This window comes from Argentina silus (genome assembly GCF_951799395.1).
Source record: "Argentina silus genome assembly, chromosome: 9".
Classification (NCBI taxonomy): Eukaryota; Metazoa; Chordata; class Actinopteri; order Argentiniformes; family Argentinidae; genus Argentina; species Argentina silus.
The window spans coordinates 17,588,537-17,608,838 of NC_139663.1; the positions used below are offsets into that span (position 1 = coordinate 17,588,537).

The following is a 20,302-nucleotide window of genomic DNA, read 5'->3' on the forward strand; positions in this document are numbered from 1 at the left end:
TGACATGGGTTGCATGAACACATCTAGTACTACAATGAGGTAATGCAGTACTTCCAGTGCTCAACCTACCCTGAGCCTGGTGTTACTAGGACACTTTGTTGTGCTGTTTTAAGTTAAAGTTCTCAAAGAGGAGAGCAGAGTGAGGTTTGTTTTAGGTTCATGTTTGCTGTTATATGGATTTCTCTCTATAGATTATGAAAAATCGATTTGACCAATGATTTAAAGTATCGCCTAAACAGACAGTATCAGTATCAGATGTATGAATTGCAAAACACAATCACATTAAAAAAACATAATCTCACTGATGCTGAAACTGACCGAATCCATTTTAATCCACACCCACGGTTTACAAACTTCTGCATTCAAATCCACACACACAAAAACAGATTGATTCAATTATTGCTGAAGCCCTCACAAGGCATAGTAGTCTCTGCCCGACCGGAAAATTAGTGATATGAAGAAGTGACAGAAAATTCCATAAACTTAAAATTAGTCAAAACATGAGTCAAAACTCCTCATGGGGAGCTAACATGGCTGCCATGGAATTATATGGTGTCATGTAAATGCATCACAATACTTCTGACTGTGTTCTATCTATATGGACCAGACTGGGCCAGACTCTATGTAGCTCTTGATACGTGTAACAATTGATCATTGTTATAATTGATAATGATAATGATAATGATGTAACAAACGATGACCATATAACTGGGGTTACGGTATCCAGGTCTACATGACATTCATTAACCTGCCATTCTGGATCTAGCCTCAACACATAATGAATGATATCCAAAGCTAAAATATTAACATAAATACTATTTTTCAAAGAAAAATAAATAGTTTTAAGCAGGATTTGATTTCCAAGCAAACAAACAAACGTGGACAAGGCAAGGAAGAAGAAGACCTATCGTTTATCCTACTACAAGGAAGCATCATTGTTGAATGCGTGAGTGAGCATAGGCTAATTGTGCAAGCAACCTAGCTGAATTCATAGCTACTGTTACTTTCTTAAGAGGGCATTTTACATTATTTTATTGCATTAGTCTCTCAGTCTACTATTATCAGTCCACTACTGTGCCTAATTGCAGCTGTTTTATCTTTTAGTGAAGCACATTGAGTTAATGTACAAAATGTGCTACTTAGATAAAGTTTGATGAATTGATTGATTGATACATTCTATTTTCTTATTGGAATTGGAAACAGTCAAAGGAGCGAAATATCGCCTGTTTTTCTGTGATAATTCTGAAGAATGCAGCCTACATGACACCTTCATGCTGTCTGAGAGTACGCACCTCCATCAGAAATGAATCCTAGTGCGCCCAGCTGCTCAATGGCCTCCTTGTATGTTGGCGATCTCCACCAGGATGTCACTGAGCCAATGCTGTATGAGAAATTCAGCCCCAGTGGTCCAATTCTCTCCATTAGAGTATGCAGGGACATGATCACTCGCCGATCCCTTGGATATGCTTATGTAAACTTTACACAGCAAGCTGATGCTGAATGTGCCCTAGACACAATGAACTTTGACATTCTTAATGGACGACCTATGCGTATCATGTGGTCTCAGCGTGACCCTACTCTGAGGAAGAGTGGGGTTGGCAACCTTTTTATAAAGAACTTGGAAAAGTCTATTGACAACAAGGTCCTCTACGACACATTCTCTGAATTTGGCAACATCCTTTCTAGCAAGGTGGTTTGTGATGAGAATGGCTCAAAAGGCTACGGCTTTGTGCACTTTGAGACCCAGGAGGCTGCAGAAAGAGCCATTGGGAGACTAAATGGCAAGTTATTAGAAGACAAAAAAGTGTTTATTGGACACTTCAAATCTCGTAAAGAACGAGAGGCTGAACTTGGAGCCAGGGCCCAAGTGTTCACTAACGTGTACATCAAAAACTTTGGAGAGGCAATGGATGATGCTAAGCTGAAGGAGATTTTTGAAAAATATGGACCAACCCTGAGTATTCGGGTCATGACTGATGACAATGGAAAGTCCAAGGGTTTCGGCTTTGTTGACTTTGAAAAACATGAGGACGCCCAGAGGGCCATTGATGATATGAATGGAAAAAGGATCAACGGCAGACAGGTCTATGTAGGCCGTGCTCAGAGAAAAGGAGAGCGCCAGCCTGAGCTGAAGCGCCAGTTTGAGCAGATAAAGCAGGGCCGCACGATCAGATACCAAGGAGTTAATCTGTATGTGAAGAACGTGGATGATGGCTGGGATGACAAGCGTCTGCACAAAGAGTTCTCCCACTTCGGAATGATCACCAGTGCAAAGGTGATGATGGAGGGTAAACGGAGCAAGGGCTTTGGCTTCGTGTGCTTCTCCTCTCCTGAGGCGGCCACCAAGGCTGTGACTGAGATGAACGGCCGCATCGTGGCCACCAAACGCCTGTACGTGGCCCTGGCCCAGCGCAGGGGGGAGCGCCAAGCACAGCGCCAGGCCTGCTTCACCAACCAGTACATGCAGAGGATGGCTAGCGTCTGCACCGTGCCGAACCTAGTCATCAACACCTACCAGCCTGCTCAACCAACTGGATACTTCATGGCTGCCATTCCACAGGCCCAGAACCATACTGCCTACTACTCCCCCAACCAGCTGGCTCAGCTGAGACCCACTCCTTGCTGGGTCACCCAGAGTGTGAGACCTGAGCACTTCCAGAACATGCCCAACACTATGCATCCCATGGCTCCCAGACCTCATACCTACAATGCCATGAAGCCTAGGTCCTCTCAGGTGGCCCGTATGATGGCCTCTCAGCGCATGGCTACCCAGACCTCCAGACGCCCTGCCAGTGCAGATGCCGTATGCAACTCTCAGCATCAGGTCCCCAAGCTGCAGGTAAACATCTCTTTCACTGTAAACTGAACCATGGCTCAGAATGGAGGTATCGTACTCTGATAAATATGGATTGGCAACTACATTTCACTGCAGGGATTAATATAATAATATGTAATTTGATTTAATAATTTGATTATTAGCTCCCCCAGGAGCCTCTGACTGCTTCCATCCTGGCTGCTGTTCCTCTCCAAGATCAGAAACAAATGTTGGGTGAGTCCACTGTAGTGGGACCAGAAGTGTAACACTGTTAATGGTCACCCTCTTTATGCCTTTGGAAAGATGAGCCATGAGCCATGACACTACCCCCCTTTTTGCCCCCCTCCCTCAGGTGAATATCTCTTCCCACCAATCCTGAACATGCAACCCAAGAAGGCTAAGAAAATCACTGGCATGCTGCTGGAGATGGACAACTCTGAGTTGCTCCACCTGCTGGACTCCCCAGAGTCCCTACGCTCCAAGGTGGATGAAGCAGTTGCTGTGCTGAAGGCCCACCATGCTGAGATGGCTGCCCAGAAATCTGGCCCCAACACAGCTGGAATTCCAATCATCTAAGATGAAGGATCAAGATCTGGACTAAAAACATGTTGAAAAACGTATGACTCTCAAAAGCATTAATAAATGAATAAACTATTTCATAACAACATAAACATGACTGTCTATTTTTATTTTCATGGTCCAGGGTGGGGTAAAAAGAAGAACATTTAGGTTTGAAAAGATTGCATTATTTTGTGTCAGTGCTCAAATTATCAACTGTTTTGCAAAGAGACTTGATAGCTGTGAATGTATTACTGGCTGTATTTAAAATGGGCATTCCTACCATATAAGTCCATTAGGGTAAGACATTAATATGGTTTCATGTCATAACAGTGCAGGCTCTGTGCCACATTGGTTAATATGCTAAAACATAACCAAGCAGTAGTATACTCTATCGCATGTGAGGAACACAACCTGTGTTGTTGTGAGGTGTTTGTGTATGTGTATGACCTACAAGACTGCACTTACAGCGAACTACATGTGAGGGTTTATGGAGATGGTTTGGCAGGTGAGCCCATTTTTTCTACCTGGAAAAGAGATAAATGGTGGTCTTAAAAGGCAATCCATCTGTTTCTGCCTCTCAGAACTGTGTACAGTGAGTCTCCAATGCCATCAGCCAAAAGCAGACAGGATGGGCTGATTAAGTAGTCTTTGCCTGGCAAGCTGTTTGTTAGAAAAGAGCTTCTTAAAAACAAATTAGCATGAAAGTTGGCTGAACTTATGGACACTCCAGTTGCTTCAAAAGAGATGTCTTCAAGGATGGCGATGAGGCGATGACTTTGTAATTTAGCAAGAAAAACCGACAGAGCATCAAGGTGTCATGGGATAATTGTGGTTCTTACATACTGTAAAAGACCCATGTCACAGATGCAGAAATAAGTTGGAGCTCCATATGGAAAGATATATGACAGTTATATAAGTTATATAACTAAGTTAAAGGTTGCTGTGTCCAGTTGTGGTAGAGGAAGGACAGATGAGTGTGTGTGTGGGGGCATTGATCTTGCTATCAGCACAGCCTGGTACCTCAATGGGGGTGTGAGAGGACATCATGACACCCAAGGCCAGGAATCTTGGATAGGTCTTCAGAACTTTGCCTGACTCTAAATCATCCTCTCTAATGAGGATTACTCCTCTATACACCGGAGAACAGAGAAATAAAGTGTCTTTAGTAAGTATTTTCTGGGTAGCAAAGTGAAGTGCAACTGAACAATTAATGAAGGGGTGTTATTTATGTGTGTGCGTGTGCGTGTGTGTGTGTGTGTGTATGTGTGTGTGTGTGTGTGTGTGTGTGTGTGTGTGTGTGTGTGTGTGTGTGTGTGTGTGTGTGCGTGTGCGTGTGCATGTGTGTGTGTTTGTGTTTGTGTTTGTGTGCATGTGTGCAGCGCAAACATGTGTGTACAGTATGTGAATGGGAGCTAGCTCCTTCTAAATGTCAGGATTTCCTGAATAGGCTAACCCAGGCCAACCCGGGGCGGAGGTCGCATTGTGACCTGGGGATGAATGAGACATTGTTCCTGCTTTTTGAGGTGGTGCTGCTCTGGGTTTCCTCTGGGGCTTCCAGTACTACAGCTCAGGCAGGGCTATTGTTTCCACATGCTACTCAAGATCTCTATCCTGCTCTTGAACATGATGTGCCTCCAGAGGACTAAGAGGGCCGTTAAAAAGACCGACTGCTTGTATCACAATGGCTTTGACTCTCATTGACAGGTGTCTCCCGATGGCTGCATGTACAGTAGTATTCAGGTGGTTGACAATGGTGAGATCCTTCATGTTTGTGTATTCTGTGTGGTGGGTCCACATGATAGGGATAGTACAGTACTCACCTGGTCTGACGCAGAGGGATGGGGAGTGAGATGCAGAGGAAAGGATCAAAGGTGTTGCTCTGCTTAAGACAGTGGGGGCAGGTCAGCGATGACCTGTGGGAACAAAGAGAACATTGTGTGAGCATTGATTCATGTTTTAAGCTATTAAAGATTCACCACTGTAGATTTCTGTAAACTGGCAGCAAAGTACATCTTGCTGTGAACATTAAACATAGTTCAAAGAGCCTTGATCTTGCTACAGCATAAGAATGGAAAAAATATAAGTGATGTGAATGGTAACAGGAGGGCGGCGGGTGGTGGGAAAAGCCCCACAAGGCGACTGTATCTATAAACAGGAACCAGCAGCCACAGTTTCCAGCTCCTTGCATCACTCTACCCTGCGCTAATGATCACTAATACCATAATGGGGCCGTGAACAGGGAGAACAGGGAGCACTCCTAAGAGATCTCCCTACTCCCTCTGTGTTCAGTTATCAACAAAGGAGGGGAACAAAGAACAAACCTTTCCACTCAACCAATTTTCCATTCAGTCTTTTATCCCTGAACCCACTTGTTCCAACAAACCATCATATTGGAAGAGGAAGTTGCTCATTCCAGCGGATGACTAATTGTCCTAACAATGACTCAGGGAGCATTTCCACGGAAGTCCTCAAGACTGCCCGGTGAGTGTTTCCTTGTGCACTGAACTGCACTCCTAGTGCATTCTCTCTAGTGCATTCTAGTGCATTCTAGTGCATTCTAGTGCATTCTCTCTAGTGCATTCTCTCTAGTGCATTCTAAAAGTTTGGATACATGTAGATATGTAAAAGTTAAGCTGTTTCACAAGGGTTAGGGTTAGGATTAGCCTGTGAAGGAACTAGTGCATTCTCTCTAGTGCATTCTAGTGCATTCTCTCTAGTGCATTCTAGTGCATTCTCTCTATCCAGCAGTAGTTCCATCAGCCTTGGGACCTTGTGACTGGTTCTTCTTGTCAGGAGGGAAAAGGCATTTTACAAGGATGTCTGTGGCAATTAGAGTCACAGGAAGAGAAACAAAGTTTATACACCAAAAACAGTTGAAGTGTGGGCTTTAGAATACATACTGTACCGTACAGGCCTCCTGTCAAAATCATGTTTTGCTTTGTTAGTCTTCCGTAACTGAGTTCCTGTAGTTGCACCAACTAAAAACAAACCATTAGCATTGAAAGAATAACCATTAGTCTAATGAGGGCCTCTACTACAATAACTTATTTTCATCAAAGAGGATCTTATCTGAACAGTTTTTTTTAAAGCATTGAGGATACAAGGATATGAAACAGGCTGGGCAACGAGGGATTTTCTTGCACACAGACTCTCTGCACTGTCTGTCTGTCCACAGTGAAAACTCCCCAGAGGCAATATCTACAAAGCATTATTTTAGAGAGGCTGAGAGAATATGAGCCATGAGCCATATGAAGTTTGGTGGACCAGAGTCTGGACCAATTTCAGGCTCTAAAAATGAAGTTTACTTTATGGCTTTGCTGTAAACTTACCATCAAAAACAATTATTGAGACATAGCCAAGGTTCCCATTCAATTGTGAATTTCAAGCACCAATTTCCCTCTCCCACCCTACCCTCATCCAGCAAAGACACATTTTAGAAAGGTATTTCCCAAATCCTTTGCTTTCAGGTTCTTCATTGGATCAGTGCACAGCTTTCACTTCCCCCAGCCTGCACGCTGGGAATCTTTACAACCAGGGGTATCCTACCATGGGAAATGCAGCCAAAGCAGAGCTGTTCAAATGTGTTTCTCTTCTAGGAAGGCACCTGACAGATCCACAGTGGAGGGAGAGGGAGGGTGGTGGGGGTGGATGAATAAAGCCCCATTCAACTCAACCCAGCTGACCCTGGCTCTGAGTGGAGCTCTCTCTTGGCAGAGTGGATCGCTCCCCTACGGATGTCTTATTCTCCACAGGATGCAGAGGAGCTGCCCCATGCTCCATGCATACAAATAACACTCAGGCCCCGCTAAGACATAGATGTGGGACGAACTGGTAGGAAACACTTTAAAGAGGAAAAGGCGGTGATATTCCCGCTGATGTCTAATGGATGGAGCGTGAGCACTTGAGAGGGAATCCCTGTCTGTGAGGCACTGAGGCCGAAGCACTATAACTGTGACACAAATGGATAGAAGCCATTTTTTTCAGAGATCTTCAGTGTCAGCTTACCCTGAATAAATCTTCATTGTCTTTTCGAAGACAGCTATTATTAAAAAAATCTTACTAAAGGCTATGGCTTTAGAGATCGTCTCTTAGGAAGACGTCATCTGCTTGTGGAGGATCCTGGTATGCTTTAATCACAACACACAATACATCCACAGTCGATTCAAAAGGTCATGACCCTGTTTGATTGTTCATATGAGTCCCTTAAGTGTATGTATGAGTCATATCATTCAGTAGATGAACCCACCCAGACCAAATAAAAGCATCACCTTGGAGGACGCTTTATCACATCACACAGCCCCATTTATCTGACTCTCCCTCAGAAATATAAATAGATTTATAGCAACCAGACAAAACAAAGGTCACCCAGTCAAAAGGATTCAGGCAAAGAGAGGCGAGAAAGCTCTCATAGAAAGTGACGGGTTGTCGTGCCGACGCCGTGAGAAGAGCCACAGTAGCGTGGGCTCCCAGCGAAGCTGCAGCGCCATGTTCCTCTGTAATCTGATACGCTCTGCTGCCCGGCGCTTGGTTTCACTCTAATGACCAGCGCTCAACAGAAAACACAGAGATTTTCACTGACTTTCTATCCATGCCTGGCCGTGAGTCATGCATGCTGTGGGATCAGAACCAAGCTGGTAATATCAACGCTTTACTACGGTATACCTTCCTGAACTGGGCGAAGCAGCATTGAGCCAGAGTTGTAATTAAACAAGAAGGTTGAGAAATATAACCATATAATCCATATAACCAAGTCTTTATAACCAAGTCATATAACCATCATATAACTAATTGACTTTGGTGGAGATAATAATAGACATAATAGAAAAGGACAGTAATAACTACTGTTTAACATATAACTGATTTAAAAAGTGCATTGATGAACTTCACACTGAAATCCATAATATTCAGCATGAGCTTTACATTGCATAGCACCAACACGTGATGAATGAAGCATCAAATCAACATCAAACAACGTTGGGTAATCAAAGGCATGCCTGACGTTAACGTACGTCTGTCGTTGTTAGTATCTATTCAACTTGTTTTGGACATAGTTTAAGCTCATGTCTAATAGGCATGGTGATTGTATAATGACAAACAGGGCCATTACAGGGATAATTCTCTGGCTTGTCAACTCTGGACATTGCATAGTCACACTGGACAGTGGTGTGGAACCCGCACTCAAATGCCGGAGGGCAATCGGAGAGAAAGTTAATAAATCAGAAATTGACTATGAGGACTGTTCCCAGAACAGAACAGCCCCGTGCGAGTGTTTAACAATAGGCAGCACCATGCAAGGGTGAACTTTATCAAGTATTAAATGAAGGATTTGAATTTCGCTCACTGCCATTACAGTATTGTGCAATGCTAAGAACAAAGGTAGTCGAACAGTATGAGGAATTCACTATTCTCTAAACTCAATTCTTCCCAGGTCACAGCCTTGACCACAGGGCTCTGAATCAGACACTTTCACACCACTCCACAAAAGCCTTGGACCGAGGCTTTTCAATCTTAGACTTTCATGCCTTAATCCTCATCTCAGAGACAGTGATGGCCTTCCCTGAGCTCATGATCTGAATACTCCTACACTACAGTATGACTGCCCTTGGAGATCAGCTAGGTTAAGGAAAGAGGCTGATTTGGAGTGACTGGGATTTAAAGTAATGTTCCTTGTGAGAAATGACTCAGTACTTTGTGGTGTAGGCATGAATGAATTACAGTAATTTGTGCACCTACGACTGTACACTCACTCTGAAGAGAAAATTGCTAACTGCGGTACTGTCATTGCTGCACTCATCCTGATCACTAAAGATGTGGATGCATCGTTGCCATCTGCATAGATCAGTCATGACAATCCTAAGACAAACTTTGAGGATAAGTTTACTGCAGTCTCAAAAAGCAATTTGTACATACAGTAATGAAGGATATCACTTTCATTTTAGATAATTAAGTAGTGATTCATACAAATAAAGAACTTGTTCTTGGTTGTATTTATTTATGACAACATAATTCAATGCACTGTTCTACAAATGCAGCCAACATACAAGTTAGACCATTTATTATTCAAATGATAATACATTGAAGTTTGGCATAATTGGATGCCTCCACTCTTTAGAGCTCCCTGCCTGGAGGGACGACCACAAATAATACATGCATACATAGCCCTGCGTAAGTAATGGGACAGTGAATTTGTTTCTTCTTTTGGATCTACGGTCCATTTAGGGTACTTTAGGGTACCCAAAAGTAATGGGACAATTGGCTAGACAGGTGTTTCTGGTGAGTCAGGTGTGTTCCGTCAGATCAATTGTGCAGGCATAAGAGAGCTGTCAATGTCTAGTATTGATTCTAGTCTTTGGATTTGCCTTTGGAGTTTACTATTGATGTCTGTCAACATGAGGACCAAAGCGGTGTCAATGAAAGTCAAGGAAGCCATTATTAGGCTGAAAAATCTGAAACCTAGCCAAAACCTTAGGCTTGTCTAAATCAATAGTTTAGAACATCATTAAAAAGACACAAAAGCACTGGTGAGCTCAGTAATCACAAAAGGGCTTGTAGGCCAAGGAAGACTTCCACAATGGATGACCAAAGAAAACTAAAAAAACAACTGTTCCACAGATCAGGAACACTCTCAAGGAGACCAGGGTCTGGTTGGGGTCAATGGGTCACAGACTACAGGCAGTTATGGCATGCAAAGGATTGTCCACCAAATACTAAACATGAGTGCTTAATTTGGACATTTAATAAATCTGTCCCATTACTTTTGGGTACCCCGAAACTATGCATAAAAAGTGTTGTAATATACTCTCGTGGCCAGTAAGCCCCTGTCCTGTGAACATGTGACTACTGTACTGCATCCATGTGAACCATTATTTGGCAAGTTGCATGGTTTGCCTGTATCCAAGTCAGTCAGTCTGATCAGTCAAGCGTTATGTTTGTGTCTAAATCCTCCTAGTTTCAGTCTGGCACCATGTTTGAGTGGGTAAGGAGAAACTCTGCCAGCAATAGTACTTGCTTCCTGTCTGGACACGCCCATTTCCCGTGTGTCAAAGCAGAAACATTTGTCAGTGGGTAGCAATTAAGGGATGCGCTCTGACAGATGTATTACAGGCATAACACCAAGCTGCCAATTTTCCAAGGAATTGGCAGATGGAAGAAACACAAACAAGCAGGAAATTAGAAGGCGAGCGGTTAAAAGGTCCGAAGATGTAGTGCATTCTGTTAAGAGTTTTATCAAATGAATTATCACATCTTCATCTGTCACAATATGAGCTTCGTGACAACAGTTCTGTTATCAACAGCTGCTCACATAAGTCCTTGTCCTTGTCAACAAGGTACCACGTCTGTCAGGGTAATCCAGAAAAAACGACAGCCAAAGCTAAATTGGTGTTTGTGTGTGTGTGTGTGTGTGTGTGTGGGTGTGTGTGTGTGTGTGTGTGTGTGTGCTTGCGTAAGTGTATCTCAGAGACTTACTGTACACTAAGGCCTAGACACTGCAGTTGGACGTAAAACACTCACTTGGTCTTTCTCAGAGAGCTTACACAGTTTAAAAGAAACTCCACTGCTTCCAAAGGCTCAAGATAACTCGAGACCACAGCTGTCAGATGTATCCATTTCTTAGAAACATTGAATAGTCTTTTTTATCTCCAAGATTAAATGAGCACTTATGAGGGTTCAGAGATGGTGTAGATTTAATGCTTGCACTTACTTGGGTGTTGGGGTGCTCTGAATATCAACTGAAAGGATTGTTGAAAGCAATTACAACTCTGGAAAGTCCTTAATTTGAGAAACTATTAATCGTTTACATCTTAGAGGCAGAAGTACTCTGCAAACATATTATTTAATCAGAATTTAATGTAACCGTCACAAGCTGTGCCCACCTAATGTGTATACTAACTGTTAGTAATCCAGCCTGGATACAGAGGAACCAGAAATTATAATGTTGCTTTTCCACATAACAAGTAATAGGCCAAAATAGGGAGTTGGGAGAGCGTTAGACTGAAGATCTAAAGGTCCCTGGTTCGTTTCCCCGGTTTTGTCTAGCGTCACAATCCACAATCCAACAGTTTTGTGGTCCTCTGTGGCTCAGTTGGTAGAGCATGGCGCTAACAACGCTTAGGTTGTGGGTTTGATTCCTGCTGGGAACATATATACTGAAATGTATGCCCTCACTGCAATGTAAGTTGCTTTGGATAAAAGTGTCAGCTAAATGGCATATATTATTATTATATTTAATAAGGACTAATGTCATTTATGCACTGATATCTAATCTAATCTCATTTCATTTATAGCACATTCATACACAGATGCATGCAATGGGCTTTACAGGGGGACAAAACTGAGTCATATTGATAATGCCGGTGTACAGCACTTAACTGTCCGTTCTTACAGTAGAGAGAGAAATGACCAATTTAGTCTAAAACAGTGCCGTCAGAGGTCAGAGGTCAGGTGCTCCGATCTTCATTGACATACAGTATTAACAGTTTTAACAGACTCTTAGGCCCCCTTTAGTCTAGGACTGTAGCATGACCTTTCTGCTTGACCTCAAACAAAAAACCAACGCAACCCCATTCATTCCACCTTGTAACTTAAACTTAGTTATCTAATGTAAAGATCAGGGTGGAAGGAAGGTCAGTCTTTTTCACCGCGCTGTTCACACAAGCATCGTCAGTATTGATGCCCCCCGTCTGGTAATTACTGGCTTGGCTGCAGTGAAGTAATGAGGTCACCCTTTCTCCTGCCCATGCATGCTCCTCCCACAGGAATCCTCTCTCTTGGAGAAATAATGACATCTCCATTACATGTGGTGTACCTAGCAATTACGGTTTAATCCAATCAATAAGAACAGGAGATTACAGCCTTTGGCGTGTGATGTGGGAAGAAAAGTGCCCCTGCATGCAGGATACAGGAGACATGGTGGAGGTAGTACGATACTGTAACTGTGCACAGCTGTCCTGCAGGCGGGATGCACAACTCGAAGGAGAATTCTGCCTATTACAGGCCGTGAGAAAGGATAATATCAAGACACTGTTTATTGTTTTCGTTGCATGTTGAGGTTTCACACTGTAGCTACTACGACTACTGTACTGTATATTACCCTCGACTGTGGTCATGTTAAGATGATGGGCTCCCCCATAAGAGACCAACTGAGTAACATGCGGCAACATTAAAGCATATCTGCAGGGTATAAAACAATTGGTACGTCCTCGGATTTCCTTTGTTCTCCTCACTAACATAGTTACAGTACCGAGCCAAAGTGTCACAAAGTTTAGCTTGCACTGAATGAATCACTCATTAATCCAGTGTCATTCACAACAAGCACATTCAGGTGCAATACAAGCGTATCCTTGATGAACATACATTTCAACTTCCAACCAAAGCACTGCTGGCTGCGAAGGAAAGTAAAATGAGCAAAAGCTGTCACATTTGGACACTTTTTAATTATTTCTCCTTCCTCTACTTTATCATCTGAGGAGCAGGTTGAGGCATGAAAAAAGATTTGACAATGGACAAAGAAAAGAAAAACAACTTTTCTGTTTGAAATTCAAGACATGGAATAGGAGGAACTGGTTGACTGACAGTCAACTCACAACTCTCTGAATAAAAGTAACATGGGTGGAGCAGCAGTTAAAATACTGTGTGTATAACAATAAAGACATGATGTCTCTCCATATTCAGCGCCAGGAGTAAGAACCAAAAGTAGCCTTCTAAGCTAAGAAATCTATCTACTTCATCAACACTTAAAGGAACAAGCAGCAGATAGTCATATCTCTATTTGCATAGTCTGGAGATGGATAAGGTACTGTATGAGAACAAAAACAGAGCTGGTAATGCTGCACACAACGTATTGTATATCCAGAGCTATTGAGAGATTGGTCAACTCTGGTTGAGGTTAAGATTTTCATATGGTACCATGTTGGGACCAAAAGTTGCCTGACCGTTGCATTCCAATTACAATGTGAATTAGAATGTTATTGTATTGGAAGTCTTGTTGCCAAGATGGAGGATAGTTTGCTATATCTACATATCCAACTCTACTGGTGATCAAGGCCCATGCACTGTACATTGTAACCAGTTAAGGTCTGAGCTAGGTGGTGTGTCAGGTAGAGGAGCGTCTCACTTGTATTGTGCCTGGAAGTGTTGCTGGACAAAGCTGTGGCGCGCCCCGGGCTGCTGTGAGAGGGGCGTCTCAACGACCAACACCTCTTCTGCTCCACCAGGGCCCTGTCATGGTGAGGAGACAAACCAAAAACACACAGTCACACCTCTGCAATATGGCATTCAATGCAACTGCATAATATCTATTTCATGGATTATCTTAAAAAGGTAATCAATTATCAGCATCTCTCTGTTTTCAAGGCCGTATTGTGAAATGTTGCTCAGGGTGTCTGTGTTTGTGTTGTCTGGTAAAAACAAAGACAAATATTCAAAAGCTGTGGAGAGTATTCAACAGAATGTAACTCTCAAAGGGTACTTCTCTCTTTATTCTCTAATCCACTCACCTACAGCGGATCTGAGCTGGCCTTGGAAGAAGATAAAAGAGGAGGAAAAAGCGATAAAACTAACAGAGACTGATCATCCAAACCATGCAAGGTCAGAACAACAAGCGTGTCTGGGACGGCACATAATACAGGTGTCACACACACACACACACACAGACAAAGACACAGACACAGACACAGACACAGACACAGACACAGACACAGACACAGACACACACACACACACACACACACACACACACACACACACACACACACACAGATCTATAATGAATGATGCCTGCCTTCAAGCCAGAGATGAATTGAAAACCTGTTCCGTAATCAGCATTGATTTAAGTGAACTAATCCACCTAGCCCCTATGTTCTAGGGCAGTGCTAACAACAACAACAACAACAACAACAACAACAACAATCACAACCATAACAGTAACTATGGCCTTTGGTCGTCCTTCAACATGACTTCCCTTTCCAGGTAATTTCTAATGGTAGGTTGTGGACAGACTAGTGTCACTGTAGAATGATTACCATAGCAGATGTTGTAGTGACACATCATGGATGCAGTGTAATGTAGCATCAGGGTCAAGGTTGCAATATTTCATGACAATAACTTGCCTTGGAGAACTCTGAGGAGGTGTGTGACCGTGATGCACATTGTGAGACAGTAATGGTCAAAAAAGAGATGGCAACATCGAGACATGATGGATGACTCAATAAAACAATATTTATTGGCAATAAATGCTCTGAAACAATGCAATGTTCTGCAATCAACTACACTTTACTGTATGTTTTAGCCTCTAAAAATATCTATTTTCTTTATATGATATGGAGTTGATTTGCCTCAAGGACTTTCTTTAAGGGTATACTGTAGGTAAGGGGGACATTTCAGCCTGTATTCTACAATACAAGCGCAGTGGCGGATGAAAATGGCTAAAATTAGGAAAAAAAACTAAAACAAAAAGGGAGCCATATGCACCAAGGATATCTACTGTACATCAGATTTCCAAGTGTAAAGGCCATTTGCCTTCAGCCTTTAGTGAAGTAACATGGTGAGCTTAATATGCATAGCAGAGGAATTTCATGGTACTAAATTGTAAATTGTCAATTGACTCCCTTTAATTTACCAAAAGTGGATGACTTTGAAAGGCCTGGTAAATTACCCATTTCTGTGTCAGCACATTGTTTGGAACAAGAATGTGACAAAGAAGCATAAAAGGTCCTTGAAAATGCATTAAGTCATCATATCATTTTGGTCCCTACTTCACACGAGGCTGAAGGAGGCAGTCGGAGCTCTGCTCTCCAGATCTGGGTTGTTTACTCTCTCTGTTTACTTTCCTGATCTCATACTGGCTGCCACTTTTCCCAGGCTGACAGCTCAGCCATGACCACCTCTCACAAATGGAGCTGAAAGAAGGTTTCGAGTTTCTACCGGTGGAAATAAGTAGTGGGAATGCCATGCACAATAGAAACAGAGTGCAAAGGATAGTCCCTCCAATGCAAGGGCTGAATCTATTCTTCCTAGCCTTCTTGAGCTTAGCAGAGACCCGCATGTGACCGAAACCTGACCTTCCCCTTGCACAGTGGTTCAATGGGCACATACAATGACAAATGTACCCTCCTGTAACTACCGGTAAATCCCTCTGTGGTTTTAGCTCTTCCTGGTGGAGGGGCAGCAGGTCTGTGGAGCAGGCAGTGAAATGGGGGAGAGAGGTTATGAGTGCAGGTTGTCTGAGGCCTGCTCTCCCAGAGATACAGTATAGCTGAGTTAGTTCAGGACCTACAGCTCCACTCCCTCTGTCTCCAGCAGTGCCAGAGTGAGAACAGAGCTGGAGTGCTAATGCATTCCAGGGCTATCTTTATACAGAGATAACAAAGCAAACGTTCAGACCATTGAGGCCAGTGTCAGACACGGTCTTCTTATCACCGCACCAAATTCCCTGCCTGGTCAGCCTGGCCAAACCAACAGACTGGGAGGCAGCAGCAGTGTGTTAGTGGAGACTGAGACGCTCGGGCCCACAGACACACGGTTCTGATAAGGCAGACATAATATATAAATGATCATGGCTGGATAATAATTCCCATGGAATAAACTAAGACTGCTTTTGGGAGTCGTCTTTTCTCAGGTATTTTTTTCACTAGCAATGTGAAAAAGTATCCATCTCGAGAGCTGCCACAAACTTGCATGTCCCGTCTAGAATTGAGATGCTATCTTGGAAATTGGTTGTCAGAAAAAGGTCAACTTCAAAACGGATAGAAAATACGAGTAAACAGGCATGGCAGCAGAGCTAAAATATCAGGAATACTATTTTTAGAGTCAGCCTGTAAGACCTGAGTGAGTTCAATAGTTTTCCCTCTATCTTAAGGTTTGTTATTGGCAACAGCACCGTTTCTATGGTACTACAGTGTGTCTGCTGGGGGCAAAATACTGTACTGTATGTTCATAAAACTAGCCTGCCCTGACATACTGTACTTGCAGTGTTTTGTATCATGAGACTGCGTCTTGTATCATGAGTCTTGTATCATGTTTTATAGCATGAGACTGATATACGCACACAAAGACACCAAGGTAACAGAAGGAGGAACATGATGTACTCTCTCGTGTGTCCTTGATAAAAACGGATCAGAGATTCCCCTCATAATAGAGAGACACAGAGACAGACCTTGTCACAAAGCCTGTTGTTGCATCCCCATCAAACAGTGGTATGCCTTTGATGGAGGTCAGTGCCCTTGTAGAGGTACTTTGCTGTTTGTGACACAGTGAATTTACATTGTGAACAATACAGAGTTTGGTTTCTAAACAGAGCAAAGTCAACTGACTTTATTGTACAATATACAGATAAAAAGTATTAATCCCTGAATTCAGACATCAGCTAAATATATCCTTAAAGGGAAGATAACTGTACCCCCTTAAACATACAGTAAATGTAATCACAGCTATGTAAAACATAGGCCTACAGTAGCAGTACACCAAGTGAAGCACTGTCATTGGGGATCACATTACTGCATGTCAGATGAATTTGACATACTGCAGCCAGATTCAAAGCAGTTTTACTACCATTCTGCTGTTCATCTACAACATCGTGCTACACTTGTAATCAATTATTGCAGTGACATTTAATGGCATGCTGTCTAAGGTAACAATGGTAGGAGATTGTAGACACTACTTGGCTGGACAGGGTGTGAAAAGACACTATGCAGCCATCTCATAGCCACTGTCAGTTGTAATTGCAAAAATAGAACTCATCAAGTAGCAGTAACGTGTGACTGCTAATATCAGAGATATGTTAAACCCTCAAATTGTCAACCCACGGCTTAATCCAAAAGCCTCAATGCCAGGAGAGGCGTGTGGTGATACTCTGGAGTAAGGAGAAAATTAAAACTCCAATCCCTCACCCTGGCACCTACAGTACAGCAGTGTAATTGATTTCTAGGATTTAGGATAAATGACAAAGATATACAGTTGGGTGCAACTGCGTGGTTGGACTAGACTAGGGCCTGTTCGCTAGCTAGCTCAGCATTAACAACAGCGGGGCCAGAGTTCATTGTGTTTACTGTGATTCCTGAGCTGACAAAGGGGATAAGAATAATACTGCAGCAATTTTTGTCGGCCAGCAAAATCAGACGGTGGCTGAAAGGGGTCATTCTCCCTGAGCCTGTAACTACCAGTACCAGACAGTTTTGACAGCGATTTAAATCCATGTCCAGACATCGGTGGGGGAGTAAAATTGAAGGATAGAATTGAGATAATAAGCACAGTGCAAACAAACTCCATGCTCCAGGCTATTCACTTCACACAGCGGACACTTTCGCTTTTTTGAGAAGTCATTAAAAAGGAATTTGGCAGCAATGGAAACAGCGGTGCTGAATCTGAAGTGCTCAGCGGTCCCCCGTCATCAGTTCTCTCCTCACAGAGTAACGAGGACATAAAGATTTATCAGGATCACAACGTTACTCTGACTCTTTAGGCCACTCAACTTCAGGTCAACTGTATTTCAACTGTGTATTGAGAGCTTGAAATCACACACATTAACACATTAGCCTAGCCCTCGTGCGAGATCTTAAATAATTCACTGCAATGTCACCCGGAGTGATTCATATCCCCAAGTACAGGAACCTTTACTCCACCAAAGAGGGATTCCGGAAAATGTCGTCCCCCCTCACGGACCACCTGTCTCATCCTGATGGGTTTTCAGGGATCGAGCGTAAAGGGGGGGACAAGTGTTCCCAGTAATGGCCTTACAGTAAATAATTTAGACATCTATGGAAATACAGGGATGGACATGTGCCTGTGGAGAGAGCACTATAGAGGAGTGATTGAGAACAGGGGCTACGGTGCCGCGGCAGAGCCATAACGTCTCTGGTGGAACGAGTCAGAGAAAGAAAGTGAGAGAGAGGAGAGAGAGAGAGGTAGAGAGAGAGTAGAAAGAGAGGGGGGGGCAGATGATGAGAGACAGAAAGAAAGGGGGAGAGAGAGAGAGAAAGAAAGAGAGAGGTAAAGTACACTACATGGCACTGACATGCACTGTGTTAATGAATAATAGACTGTCTCTCTCTGCCGCACACCTTCCTAAAAATAGCCTCTATTAGGGTGGAGGTGGACTGGGCCAGCAGTACTGCTGTCAAGCGCCCCAATAGGACATCAGTCTTTGTGGGTCCATCGTTACAGACATGCTAAGTGCCCATGCTCTGTGGAATAGGCTGAGGTTGACCTCAGTGTAGGTGCTTTCTGGATGATGAGTGTGTCTGGTCTAGTCTGGTCCGGTCTGGTCAGAGAGGGCATGTTAACCAGCCAGCAGAGACATAAATCTAGATATGGGATTTGAGGTCACAGAGGTTCAAAGCAGCATCACTGATGGAGACAGATTAGGTAGAAATTGCATGTAACCCTTAGATTTTATTTTGTATCTCCCTAGTGGTAAGGACTGTGGGTAGGCTTATCTGATCCTAGATCTGTGGCTGATAGCTTCTTCTGCCTCCTACTCTAGCAACTATTCTTGAACCATTCTTACCAGCTAATGAGGTGCGCCTGGAAAAAAATAATCAAGCTTTTGAGAAGTGAATCTTCAAAGAGAGTCTTCTACAGACAAGCCAATTGTTGAGCAGACGGTTACTTGGGAGCATATGTAATTTGTGGGAGGCAACACGTCTGACTTGGGAGACCAACACGTCTGACTTGGGAGACTAACTTGAAATAAACCCCACATCTGTGGTTGACTAAGCTTCCCATGTTGAGCTCCAGCAATTCTCCCACAAGCCGACCTCTGGTTAAACACTGACCTGCTGTCTGGTCCTGACTCTTCAGATCCACAGCTGTGTATGACAACTTCACCCACTGGCTCCAGGACAATTTAAACTGAATTGAATTCTCACAGTGCTCTCACAGCACATGCTGTACTTTTGTAAATTACAGTCTGTCTGCTTCAATTGTTAATCTCAGGTTTCCATCTTTTGATGTGTCACATTCTGAAGAGAGGAACTAGGCTACAGTACATAGCCCTAACCAGAGAGTCATTTATCTTGAGAATACACTTCGTTGTTGTTGTTTTGTTGCTGTTACAAAACATGAATAAAGGCTGGGAATGTTTGACTCAGCACACAATATGAACACCAAAGTAAACCCAATGTAACCATAATTGGACCATAACACGGAGATCTAATTCAAGCAGGACCATGTGTTCTCCTATGTATGACTGTGCATTCCAGTACTACTATGATCTCATACAGTGATAGAGAGGATGGAGTCCATGCAATAATCTCATGGGGCCATATCTCTCTTCATGCTGGCAGAACATCTGTCTCTCGCTGTGTAACCTACTCTAGACTTCAGAGACATTAGAATAGATGCCATTTTCATCAAGATAGTTAGATGGGTGGTTTGCTAATTAAATCTCCCCTGTCTGGAGGTCAGAAACCTACTGAGGAAGTACTCATAGACGTGTGCCTGGTGAGCCTTGAGAACCAGAAACCCATAACCGAGAAGAAAAGAAAAGACAGACTTGAAATTAATTTCACCATCTCTGCTACCACCATGCATGTCTTTGTGAAAGGGATTGTGTTATTTTACATGAGAATGGAGGAAAGGTATAAAAAAAAAAAAGATAAGGGATTTGAGAGACACGGAGACAGAGTCCTGGAGGGTGTAATTATCGCTTGGCGCTTTAGGAGCAGCCTGTATGGGAGGTCTGGGTCTTTAGCAGTGTTGAGAAAGCCCTGAATGCATCAGACTGTGAATGCACAGGGCAGCTCTGTGTACAGTGATACTCCTGCAAGACAGAGCATACCTCTAATACTGGTGGCTGTCAGGGGATTGAAATGGCCTCAGACAAAGATAGTACAGTAGTTATGTAACTATGTGAGGTAGGATCCACTAAGAGTGTTCAGCCTTAGGGGTTTGAAAGTAATTATGAGCGTGACTGATGATTAGGAACAAAAT

At 43.1% G+C, this 20,302-nt stretch overlaps 2 protein-coding genes across 2 annotated transcripts in view; one reads left to right on the forward strand and one right to left on the reverse strand.

Moving 5' to 3' along the window:
- Positions 1 to 20,302, reverse strand: part of LOC310810042 (ubiquitin carboxyl-terminal hydrolase 43-like) — a gene marked incomplete at its 5' end in the record, with an annotated part of 65,103 nt that overhangs the window by 28,371 nt on the left and 16,430 nt on the right. The window contains 2 exons of the mRNA XM_083677634.1: positions 5,197 to 5,289; positions 13,491 to 13,594. Of these exons, the coding sequence (XP_083533760.1) occupies positions 5,197 to 5,289; positions 13,491 to 13,594 (197 nt within the window). The remainder of the gene's footprint in view (positions 1 to 5,196; positions 5,290 to 13,490; positions 13,595 to 20,302) is intronic.
- LOC310809213 (polyadenylate-binding protein 1A-like) lies at positions 1,304 to 3,391 on the forward strand (the record flags this gene model as incomplete). Its single annotated transcript, XM_083676407.1, has 3 exons — positions 1,304 to 2,857; positions 2,989 to 3,049; positions 3,168 to 3,391. 3 exons carry the CDS (start codon positions 1,304 to 1,306, stop codon positions 3,389 to 3,391), a joined length of 1,839 nt encoding a protein of 612 aa, XP_083532533.1.